Below are 12,845 nucleotides of genomic sequence, written 5' to 3' on the forward strand. Positions count from 1 at the left end.
TTGATCAAGGATCTTGATAGGATGTTCATCATAAGAAAGGTTGGGTTCCACGAAGATGTCTTGTTGTTCAATAATTTCCGTAGGAACTCGGACACATTTCTTTAGTTGAGATACATGAAACACATTATGAATTGCGTCGAGTTGCGAGGGAAGTCGCAATCGATAAGCCACTGGTCCACACGTTTCGATGATCTCATAAGATGCGATATAGCGAGGAGCTAATTTGCCTTTGATTCCAAAGCGTTGAATGCCTTTGGTTGGAGAAACCCGTAGGTAGACATGATCACCCACATTAAATTGCAAAGGCTTCCTCCTTTTTATCAAAATAGCTCTTCTGCCTGGACTGAGCCGCCCTTAAATTTTTTTGTATCACTTTTACTTGTTCCTTAGCCTCGACCACTAAATCAGGTCCGAATATTCTACGCTCGCCTATTTGTGACCAACTCAAAGGAGTTCGACACCTGTGACCGTACAAGGCTTCAAAAGGTGCCATTTTCAAACTGGCTTGATAGATGTTGTTATACGAAATTTCCGCCAGAGGTAAACATTTGTCCCAATTCTTGCCATAATGAATGACACATGATCTAAGCATGTCTTCTAGGATTTGATTCACCCTTTCGGTCTGCCCGTCAGTCTGTGGATGATAAGAAGAGCTTCGAATTAATTTAGTTCCGAGAGCCTCTTGGAGCTGCTCCCAAATCCTTGCCACAAACTGAGTACCACGATCAGTGATGATTGTTTTGGGTACACAGTGCAGACAAATGATGCGATCGATATAAATCTCTGCATATTTCTTGGCTTGATATTCAGTATGCACTGGAATAAAATGAGCGGTCTTTGTGAGCCGATCAACAATAACCCAGATAGAATTATGGTGTTGAGATGTGTTGGGTAAGCCCACAATAAAATCCATGCTAATGTCATCCCATTTCTAAGATGGAATTGGCAGAGGTTGAAGGGTTCCAGCAACTTTCAAATGACTGGCCTTTACCCTCTGACAAGTGTCACACTCTGCAACATATTTAGCAATTTCCCTCTTCATTCGTGTCCACCAAAAATTTTGCCGAAGGTCTTGGTACATTTTGGTGCTACCAGGATGGATTGAAAATTTGGAGAGATGTGCTTCATCAAGAATTTGCTTTTGGAGTTCCTGATTTTTAGGAACGACCAAGCGACTTTCAAACCACAAAATCCCTTTGTGATCTACACGAAAACACTTGTATTTTCGTTCACCTTCTAACACTTTCCGTTTGATAATCCCAACACCTTTATCATGTACTTGTGCCATGATGACTCGATCATAAAAGGTTGGTTCAATGGAGATATGATTCAAAGTCCCTTCAGGAATAATCTCCAAATTTAGCTTCTACATTTCAGCACATAATGTCTCGTTGGGTGATTCAACTGAGAGGCAGTTACAATGAACTTTTCGGCTAAGAGCATCAGCTACAACATTGGCTTTGCCGGGATGATAATGAACTTCAAGATCATAATCTTTGATTAATTCTAGCCATCTTCTTTGCCTCATATTAAGATCACTCTGAGTAAAAATATATTTGAGACTCTTATGGTCAGTGTAGATGTTGCAATGAGTACCCATAAGATAGTGCCTCCAAATCTTGAGAGCATGAATAACCGCTGCTAGCTCAAGATCATGAGTTGGATAATTGAGTTCATGAGGTCGGAGAGCTCGAGAATCATTTGCAATAACCCGATTTTCTTGCATAAGAACATAGCCAAGACCGGTACCTGATGCATCACAATATACATCGTACGGCTTACTATTGTCGGGTTGAGCCAAAACTGGTGTTGTGGTTAAATGGGCTCTCAAAGTGTGGAATGCCTCATCACATTTCGCATCCCATTTGAATTTTACATCCTTCTTTAGCAATTTTGTCATTGGCTTTGCAATTCTGGAGAAGTCCGGAATAAATCTACGATAATAGCCGGCCAAACCAAGGAAACTGCGGATCTGATGAACTGAGGTAGGAGGTTTCCAGTCCATCACTTCTTGAACTTTGCTGGGATCTACTGATATGCCATCACAGGAAATAGTGTGACCCAGAAATTTGACTGTGTCCAGCCAGAATTCACATTTAGAGAATTTTGCATACAATTTATGATCTCGGAGATGTTGGAGAACTATACGCAGGTGCTGCTCATGTTCTGCCTCATTCTTGGAATAGATCAAGATGTCATCGATGAAAACCATGATGAACTTATCAAGTTCTGGCATGAAAACTGAGTTCATGAGATACATGAAATAGGCATGAGCATTTATGAGACCGAAAGACATGACTAGATATTCATATAACCCATATCTTGTTGAGAAGGCGGTCTTCGGAATATCACAAGGTCTGATCTTAATTTGATGATAACCCGAACGAAGATCGATCTTGGAAAAGATCTTGGCTCCAGCCAATTGATCAAACAATACATCAATGCGAGGAAGAGGATATTTATTTTTGATAGTAACCGCATTGAGAGGCCGGTAATCAACACACAACCTCAAGCTGTCATCTTTCTTCTTCACAAACAAGGCTGGGCAATCCTATGGTGAAGAACTTGGGTGAATATAACCCTTGTCTAGGAGTTCTTGCAATTGGATTTTCAGCTCAGCTAATTCTTTGGGTGGCATTCGATATGGTCTTTTTGTTATGGGAGCGGTACCGGGCTGAAGTTCGATGACAAATTCTATATCCCGATCTGGTGGCATTCCAGGCAACTCATCCGGAAAAACATCGACATACTCACAAACCACGGGAATATCTTCAATACGGACATCTTTCATGGCATATGCACAAGAGTTGATGCATTCTTGATGAGGTAAATATAGGACTGAGTTGCTATAGGTTGGAGAATTTAGTTCAATAGCTCGGGAAGAGATATCTAACACTGCTCCATGTCTATTCATCCATTCCATTCCCAGAATAACATCCATTCCTTCTAGTGCTAGCAGGATTAAATCAGTTGGGAAAATTTTGCTACCCAATTTAAGTGGTACACCTCTAATGATTTGATTAGATGCAATTTTACCACCAGGAATAGATATCATGTATGAGCCTTTGGTGTGACAAAAATCTAATCCAGCTTTTGCTCTAAATTTAGCACTAATGAAACTATGAGATGCACCAGAATCAAATAAGATAACTACGGGGCGATGGTTTATAGAAAATGTACCCGACATCACCGGTGCGCCCTCAGGGAGGTCAGCCAGGCTGGTGAAGTTAACTCTGCCCTGCTTGACTTGCACAGTTTGTTTCTTGCCCTTGTTTTGATCATTCTTGCAGAAACCCTGCCCCTGGGATTGTCCCGCCTGGAGGCATGCATTTGCAAAGTGGCTCGGGCTCCCACACTTGAAACAGCGGTTGTTGTTGTTGGGGCGAGAGGCTTGCTGCATGTTTGGCCTTGGGCCATTTTGCTGCTGTTGAAAAGGCGCTAAGCGATTCTGTTGCTGTTGCTGCTGAGGAGGCCTGATAATCCAACGCCCTTGCTGAGGGGCCTTCTGAGAGGGTGCAGCTGGAGTGTTCTGCACTAAACGATACCTCGGTGGCTGAGCACTCGAGGGTCTAACTGGGGCCTTCCTCTTCTTTTCAGCTTTATGAGCCATGATACAATCTTCCCGAGTAATTGCCATGTTCAGTAGCTCATTATAGGAATCAACTCGAACAAGATTGAGACGTTCCTTCAACTTGGTATTAAGACCCCGACGGAAGCGATCACGCTTCTTAGCGTCGGTATCCACATGATATCCCCCATATTGGCACAACTGATTGAAAGCCTGAGTATACTGCATGACTGTGCGAGTACCTTGAGTTAAGGCCAAGAATTCATCCAACTTTCTGTCCATAAGACCTTTGGGAATATGATGAGCTCTGAAAGCAGTTCTAAACTCATTCCAAGTGACAACATGGTCAGCGAGAAGCATGCCATTGTAGTGATCCCACCACAAATGTGCTGAGCCACGAAGCTGCTGCGCAGCGAAGCAGGCTTTGTTAGCCTCAGAGCATGGCACTATCAACAAGTCAAACTTGGATTCAATTGTTTTAATCCAAGCGTCAGCATCAAGGGGTTCCTATGTCCTGTTGAACAAAGGAGGGTGCGTCCCAAAGAAATCTGGGTACATTGCTGACTGAGGTTGGTTGTCATTTCGTCCACCTCGCTGCTGCTGCCCTTGGGCAATTTGGCGAAGCAGCTCGGTCTGTGCAGCAATAACCTCTGCAAGGCCGGGTGGCGGAGGTGGCGGTGGGGGTGTACCACTACCACTGGCTTGAAAACCACCTGGAGTTCCATGAGTACTACCCACCATCTGAAATATAAGAGTTCAAGCATCAGCGATATGATTCATATAGCTTCCAAGATGCAATGAACAAGTATGAAACACAATTTTACTCAACACATGCTGTGAAAATAGTTTGTGCAGCGTCAGCTGTTACGGAAAAATTCGTAACTTCTGTTTGGTTCATCTAAACGGTCTGAAATTTCATCAGTAGCTATATAATTTCACGTTCTACAACTTTGGTATTCAACGCAAAGTCTAATTCAGGAGTTAAGATGGTTGAAAAATTCAGTTTCCACCTCTCTGGAATTTCAGTCTTTCAGAAAACAGAGCGTCGGTATCTTGTCGATGTCTTCGGCTACAGAAGTCGGATAAGGCTAAAATGTTACGAGCAGATAGATAATAAGATTTGGAACAACTTTGGTATTCATCACATGACCCATATTTGCATATAAGCATAGATAAAAATTCGAGGAATTTCCTGCAACCATCCATTTCACTGCTGGGATATATTTACAACCATCAAGGGTTCATCCCTAGTCTACTTGACCACTTCTCCTTGCTACCAAGTTATTCTAACATCAGGGGGGGGGTCTCAACTCTAAGTTAGTCTAAGTCAACTTCCAAAATTCTAGGCTACACTAAGAGGAGTATAGTCAAAAGTCTAACTGTCGTCAACGTCTAGAAGTCGTAGAAGTTGTTGACGGACGCCTCGCTAGCAACCGGAGAGTGAGCTCCCAGCTGTGCCGGCGAAGGTGCTGCAACCTCGAAGTCCAGATCAGAAACACCCTGTATGTCCTCAGGCTCGTCCTCACCGTCCATGTCCATCACGTCAGGTGGAGCGTGAAAGGCGTCCTGCTGAGCCTGCTGAAAGTGGAGCTGCTCATGAGCATTGTTGAGCTCCAAAGTGAGAGCTCCAACCTGCTCCTCAAGCTGATCAAGCTGGGCATTAAGATCAACAATGAACGCATCTCTGGTGTTGACCATCTCATGGTTGGCCTGTGCCAACTGAGCTAGCTGGGCAATAGCAATGCCCTGGGCAACCTGAAGGCGGTACAGTGCATTCAGGCTCCGAGCTGTCGTGCGGACTGTGCCCGCAGGGTCAAGAGCAGCAAGGAGGTGAGAGGTGTTCATCCTCTCCTGCCATAAAGGATCAGCCTCATCGACTGCTGGAAACAGTCCGAACGGAGTCAGCACCACCTCCAAAGGGTGCTGCTCACAGAAAGTAGTGAGGGCGGCAGTAGCTGCCCGCTCCCAACAGTCCAGGAGGCGGTGTCCGGTGACCTAGGTAAAGATCACTGGCCACTGCGGGTGGAGCTGGTGCTGTGGGATGGTCACCATCACCGTATAGTGCTGCACACCCATCTCCATAAAGTTGACACCCTCATAGAGTGGCGGGTGGGGATACCCTGCTGCGCTAAGCATCTCCCACAACAGGCGGGGCATGCCATCCCAGAAAACAGAACTTCTAGAGAGCTAGTATTTCATGCACCAGATACTAACCATTTTTTAAAAAATTCTCAAACTTTTACAATAGGTACATGGTTCAGTTATCTACAACTTTCATGTTGAACGTTTTCTCAGGAAGTGCTTACAAGTTTGTTGAAAAATTTAATTAGCCAGACTGCTACAACTAGACAGAAAAACAGGTATTTCCAAATTCATCAGGTTCTCCACTGCAGATTGCTCGAAAAATTCCCTAATTTTTACAGCACAAAGGAAACTTGTTTTTCTACAATTCTTCTCACAGGATCAACTTCATATGAGTTTGTTGTCCAGACCTAAAAATTCGAGTTCTTCAGTTTACAGCAGAATATGCTTTCTCATCTAGGAAGTCCTTATGGAATTTTCTTTCTAATTGAATCATTTGAGTTTTTCCTTTTCGATTTCGATTTTGAATTTGGAATGCATGCACGCCCTATTCGTCCTCACAACTTGAAAGAATTGCCAAATACTTTTGGTCTTACGCTTTGACTTGGTGGCATACGTATTACGACTCTCACTATTTAACTAGACGATTAACTAGTCATCCTAAGTTTATCGATTCGTGGTTAGTGTACCTGCAGAAAAATTTGACAGAATATATATCGATGAACCTTTCACGCCAGCACTCACGAAAGCGTTCTCATTCATTGCCGATCACTATAGAACCGGCATCCATACAATTTCCGCCGTATGGACAATGTTAACATACGCTATGAAAACAGCGTATTGATGAGATACCGTCGTAGATGGGGAATTGAATTCCAATTCGAAACCATTACTCCCAACATAATCAACCGATGGTTGGTATATTGGCAGCAGCTCAAGTAGGCCACTGCTTGAGCTCAGCGTTCAGTTCACATCACCGACGGGAAGGTCAGACTCCCTCAGCTAACTAAGTAATCATACCTTCGCGGTGACGATGTCGTTACAGAATTTAAATACTGAATTTAAATGCTGAAAAGTAAGTGCTGGAAGTTAGCCATATTATATAAGCCACCTTTAACATTCCCATAAATCCCTAGGACTTTACATTCTAGACTCTTCCTTAAGAATCCAACGCATCTTTGCAAACTTAACATTTTGAAGTCAAATTTTAAGGATTTCTTGTTAGAAAATCTTGTCGTAGTCTCTGGTAAACTGCTTATTTAGCTCTGATACCAGCTGTGGCGGAACTACCCAAAATAAATTGGATTAGTGTGCTAACCATCGTTGCAAAGGCAACTCTGATTCAACTCGCACGTACCTCGGCGGTTCCTCGAGTAAAATCTCGATTAAAGCCACGAAAAACCGGGATCGAATAAGCAAACCTCACATGAAGGCGAATCCAGAGAGTACAACAACACACATTTCATACATCACAGAGTCTTGCAGTGGAAATTTAAAATTATTACAAACCAGTTCTGAAAGTAAAGCAGTACTACAGAAGTCTTATCTACACAATCCATTAGAGTTCATTTATTTAGTGGAAGGTAAAAGCACGATAACTAACGATAACATGACATCTCGATAAAGCCCATATGATACATCACTCAGAAAGAGAAGCGTCAGCACCAGCTGAGGATCCCTCCCACTCCACAGACTAACTCGGAGGTAGAGTACAAGGCCAAGTTAAACCAGCGATCATATCCTCAAAGTCAGTACATGAACAAAAGTGCCACAAGCAAGGCTGAGTATACTAATACTCAACAAGGCTTACCCGTCATCGGATATACCTTAATCCGTTAACTAGACATGCAAGGCTTTTTGGCTGGAGGGGTTTTTTTGCTGAAAAAGCAACTAAGAGTAGGTCCTTAATTCCAGATTTTAGCTTTGCCATATTCTAGTTCACTTAACCATTCTAGAAAAGCATCTATCCCTAAACAAGCATGGTAGTGAAAAACATTAATTATACAATAGTATTATCATCATCATCCCATTCCACTTGTTACTCTATGTGATAGAAATTGTTAAGTAGTCTCATGCCGTGAGAGGCGGACGATTCGAATCGAGTTTGTTAACCTGGCCAGGGGAACTTAGCACACACGTATGGGAACCAAGTCACCCACACGACTTTTCCCCTTTCTTTCCAGTCCGTGGATCCGGGTCATCCCCCTCGACTACAGAGTAAGTCTACTCTAGTAGCCGCGTGGCATGACCACCCTGAACAAGTTCAGAAGAGGATGAATGATCGTTCCACTCGCCGGTCCAATCAGGTACTACAGCTTACCGATTACCATATTTCTCGATATGTGGCTAGTACTTTCAAAGCTTAGCAAAATATGCCACACACTGCGACCTTAACATATTTGCCACTACACAGACAAGGAATCACAAGTACCACATCCTTGCCCGTGGTCCTTATATTATTGCAGAATGTAAAGCATTTCAACTCCTATAATCACGCGAGTAGCAGGAAACTACTCTACTTTTACCGGTCCTATAACCATGCATCTAGTCGAGGTAAACGGGGTAAACATTATAGCGGAACCTAGGAACATGCATCTATGGTTGCAAACAACGCCTAAAAACTTAAATGCGCAAAGAAATAAATTATTACAACACATATATATTCATGAATGAATAGGCGAAAATAATAGGATTTAAATGCACTGGGGCTTGCCTTCTTGAGCACTGTTAGCCTTGGGCTCTTCTGGGACTTGGCATAGGTCTTGATTCAAGTTAGTATAATTAAGAGAGGCACCCTCTGGAGTGGCAATGATCGCGGGAACCAACTCGTAATCACGATCGAGTAGATTTACCGTTTCTATATGCATGCAGAAATGATATTGTTACAACATGATATAACTTATTCTTTCCTTCACTATAAAGTTATAGTTCAACATAGCATGTGTTTGTTGGGGTGAGCTTAGTTAACATTATTTTCTTGGCAATTATTTATAGATTAGTTCTTAAATTCACTTTACTTCATAAAAGAGCTGTGTGGTGGGTTTTATATTAAATGTTGTTTGACTATTTAACTTCATAAGTTAGGATTAGTTTTTGCAGCTACAATTTTTATGTGAGGTACTTCATCTACTCAACTACTCCCAGTAAAAATTTCAAGTAAAAACAATAAAGCATCTAGCCATGAAAATTATCCAAAACTGAGTATGTACTAATGAAGATGTATTTATCCAGCCTAATATACACAAGCTCTGGAGCCTAATATGACCAAAGTGGAGTCCCACAAATATTCTCAGATTTTTCTAAGCAAAGGAACTATTTATCACAAATAAAGCCTACTTACCAAGGATTAACTCAAATTTATAATTAATCAGATCAATAATTTCTCAAACTTGCGCAACCGAAAGGATTTAGTGACATGCATACATAGAAAAAGTTTCATACACAGATCACTAACAGTTCTACTAGATTTAATATAGGAACAAAGCTAGTAGATCTAGGAATCTTGGAACTTTGACCTAGTTCATGGTGTCACAAGGTGTTCAAATTTTTACCAAATACTAGTGATATTTCAAGACATCACCTAGCCAAAAACAAGTTATAGTTACTGAGCACAACTCCTAGAACATTTAGAGTCTATTTAATATAACCTTTTTCCTAGATTAAAATGCAGACAGATTCTGAACATGTGCATGTAACAAAACTTGTAGATCTTGTTGCAAGGATTCGAAAACATTTATTTTGCATTTTTCTGATTTTTATACGATTTTCTAGGCATTTCTAAAGTTTGCTGTTTTGAGTTAATTTACAACTTTTCATTTGGACCCCTGAAGCTTTTGTTTCTTTTAACTGTAGGTCCCTGGACGCATGGGGAAGAAACAGGGGAAGGGCGCCGGCGTTTCTCGGTGAGGAGGGTCACCAGAGTGTTGAAACAAACCTGTGTAACTACCTGCGCTCGGCACACACCGCGCCATGCCGTCACGCCACGCTCTGCGCGTGGCGTCGTGATCGCATTCCGCGCTCTCCGTGCCGCTGCATGCACTCACTTTGGACTCGCGTCTACATGTAATCTAGCCGTGATTAGTTAGCCTGTGCATGTGATGTACTTGTATATAAACATTGCTACTGATCAATACAAGTCATGGTTGGTCCATTCTTTCTCTACATGGTATAAGTTACCCTTAGATCCTACTCTCTCGCTTCCGCGCTCTCCTGCCCCACGCAGCCATGGCCTCGTCTCCGGCGCACTCCTCTGCTAGCTCTGGCGACACCTCCGATGCATCTCAGCCCGCATCCATTGCCGTGGTGCAGATGGTGAACATCCGTTCACACGTTCCCATCCTTCTCGATCTCCTGGACTCCAACTACAGCCAGTGGAGGCGCTGCTTCGACTCCGTCCTCGGCAAGTTTGGCCTCGACGACATCGTCAAGACTCTGACACCCATGGCGCAGCGCGACGCCGAATGGCGCCAGATCAACTGCTGCATCGTCAACTGGCTGTATACCACTGTCAACAAGAACGTCTTCGACATCATCTACAAGCCTCGCGCCTCCGTGTTCACCCTTTGGTCGGACATCGAGGGCCACTTTAGCGACCATGAACTCCAGTGCACTGTCTACCTGGAGGTTGAGTTCCGCAGCCTCAACCAGGGCGACCTCAGCATCTCGGACTACTTCTCCCCCCTCAAGCTCCTCGCCGATGGCCTGTGCGACACGTTGCCGGGAATGTACCATTGCTTCGCTTCTCCTGAAAGGGAAAAAGGAAACAATTTCCATTTAAGAGTTTCGTGTGTCATGCCCAAAATTTTCTTGGATGAACACACTTGCTCGAACTCGCGCAGATGATGGTAGGGATTTTCACAATCCCTCCATGAAAAGGAATTTTCATGAACAAAGGCTATGTAGCCTGAGTTGAGTTCATAGCTAGTAGAAAGAATTGGGTCAGCGGGGTGTGCTGGCTCATAGAACTCGCTCTTGGGTGAAGAGAGCTGTAAAAGAGATAGCTGCTCCATGGGTAGCGGGGGTTGAGGTAGAATCAAATTAAAAAAAAGAGAAGATACGAGGACGACTGAGTCCGTAGATAATGTAGCTACCGTTCCCCGGCAACGGCGCTAGAAAGCTTGTTGATGTTTCTTAACGCAATCACTAGGAGCGAGGTTGTTAAGCTCGTCCCAGGTAATGGCATTAGGAAGCACGTTGGTATTTTGTAACGTCACGAATAAAATCCGCAAGCGCACGGATACCGACGTAGCTTCCACCCAAGAGTATTCCAGGGTATCGTATCCACTAGGGAACGTGAGTACATTATCTAAGGTTCTGGCTCATCCAAGGACACACAAGGCGGTGTGGGGAAGACAGAAGAGAGGACTTCCTATACCCAGAATCTATGCCTAGAAGAAGAGATCACGTCGTCGTTATACTTCGAGCTAAAGGTATCTACCGACTCATACGAGCCGACAGCTCCAATATAATGCTCTATCTGATATCCGAATGTGGAGGATTACGAATAGGCTCGGATAGGGCTGTCACCACCTGCCGGCTACCTCTACAAACTATGGGACTATCAGCCAACTGAGTGGTATAGTCCAGCCTAGACACCACGTCTACGCTTTTCCCTACTAACCTTAGCCCTGGCCAAGACTACCCTTTTCTATCCGGGGTCTTAAGCTAAGATCAAATGCTACTCGCTAGCATACACTTCAACTAATATAAGGCAGATATGAATAACTTGCGATCTAGGCTCTAATTCCGAATAAACAAATAAAGAAAGTCTCGAACACTTACAACCGAATAATCATCCGTCGAGGTATAAGCGGAGAAGAGTGCCGACAAACCCGGCAGTTCCCCCGACTCCTCCTCACTCTCCTCCTCTTCTTCTACACCTCCTAGTCTACCTATGTATCTAGGATGAAGGCCTCAAGCTCCAAGGGAGAGAAGTGAGTTGAGAGGGTGTGGTGTGTGTGTTCATCTCTACCCCCTCCCCTTCTATTTATAGGAGGGAGCCATGGGCTGATCTCCCCCAAACCGACCTAAAGAAGTGCTCAGGAGGCGACATGTGGCAAAGGAGAGGCGGTGGGACCCACAGGCCCAGTCGGCCGACCAGTAGGTCGGCCGGCTTGGGGGTGCTCCCACTGACCTTCCCTCTTGGGCCACATCTTCCCCCTGGGCCCACTATTCATAGGCACTGGTATGGGCCCGTGCAATGCTGACTTCTTGCTCTGGTGGGCCATCTTTCCTTCATTCTTGACACGTGTCGCATCCTAATTCATCGGAATATCATGTCTTGGATTAAACTGCACCACTATGCTGCAAAATTAGCTCAAAATCACCTGCACACATTCTAGAACACCATCTGTGGAATTCGTTTGTAAATCATTCTATCCTAGCATTTATTCCATATTTTAGCCTCCTTTTGTGCAGGAGTTGACGGTCAAAATTGGTCGTTAATGACCGTCAACACATGCCGTCTCCCTCGGCTTCAAGCAATCATGCTCGGACTCCTCCTTGTTCGTGTACAAGAACGACAACGACATGGCGTACTTGCTGCTTTATGTGGACGACATGATCCTCTCTGCATCCACTACTGCACTTCTTCGCAATTTCATCACCAGCCTCAAGACCACATTCGCCGTGAAAGACATGGGGCCAGTCAGCTACTTCCTCGACATCGACGTTCAGTGGCACGCAGATGGCTTCGTCCTCTCCCAAGCTGCGTATGCCAACGACATTCTCGAGCGCGCTGGCATGGCGAACTGCAAGGCTGCCCGACGCCGGCTGATGCGAAGCCCAAATCTTCTAGCACTGATGGAACACCCCTCAAGGATGCCTCGTGGTACCGCAGCATGGCCGGCGCCCTCCAGTATCTCACGTTGACGCGGCCCGACATCGCCTATGCCGTCCAACAAGTTTGCCACCATTTGCACTCACCCAAGGATTGCCACGGTGCATTTCTCAAGCACATCCTCCGGTACATCAAGGGCACCACGACACTCGGCTTGCACCTCCACGCCGCTTCCTCACCGACCCTGACAGCTTACACAGACGCCGACTGGGCAGGTTGCCTAGACACTCGTCGGTCTATATCAGGTTTCGCAGTGTTCCTCAGGGATTCCTTGGTCTCATGGTCCTTGAAGCAGCAAACGACGGTGTCACGCTCCTTGGCCGAAGCGGAGTACCGTGGCATGGCAAATGCAGTGTC

General features: G+C 44.6%; 2 protein-coding genes across 2 annotated transcripts; both read left to right on the forward strand.

Moving 5' to 3' along the window:
• Nucleotides 1-9,874: 9,874 nt before the first annotated feature.
• LOC120700899 lies at nucleotides 9,875-10,492 on the forward strand. Its single transcript, XM_039985098.1, has 2 exons — nucleotides 9,875-10,374; nucleotides 10,489-10,492. Exons 1-2 carry the CDS (start codon nucleotides 9,875-9,877, stop codon nucleotides 10,490-10,492), a joined length of 504 nt encoding a protein of 167 aa, XP_039841032.1.
• Nucleotides 10,493-12,178: 1,686 nt separating this feature from the next.
• Nucleotides 12,179-12,520, forward strand: LOC120700901 (uncharacterized mitochondrial protein AtMg00810-like). The gene has a single exon (XM_039985099.1). The coding sequence runs from the start codon at nucleotides 12,179-12,181 to the stop codon at nucleotides 12,518-12,520; it is 342 nt and encodes a 113-aa protein (XP_039841033.1).
• Nucleotides 12,521-12,845: the final 325 nt, after the last annotated feature.

This window comes from Panicum virgatum, chromosome 3K, assembly GCF_016808335.1.
Source record: "Panicum virgatum strain AP13 chromosome 3K, P.virgatum_v5, whole genome shotgun sequence".
Taxonomy (NCBI): Eukaryota; Viridiplantae; Streptophyta; class Magnoliopsida; order Poales; family Poaceae; genus Panicum; species Panicum virgatum.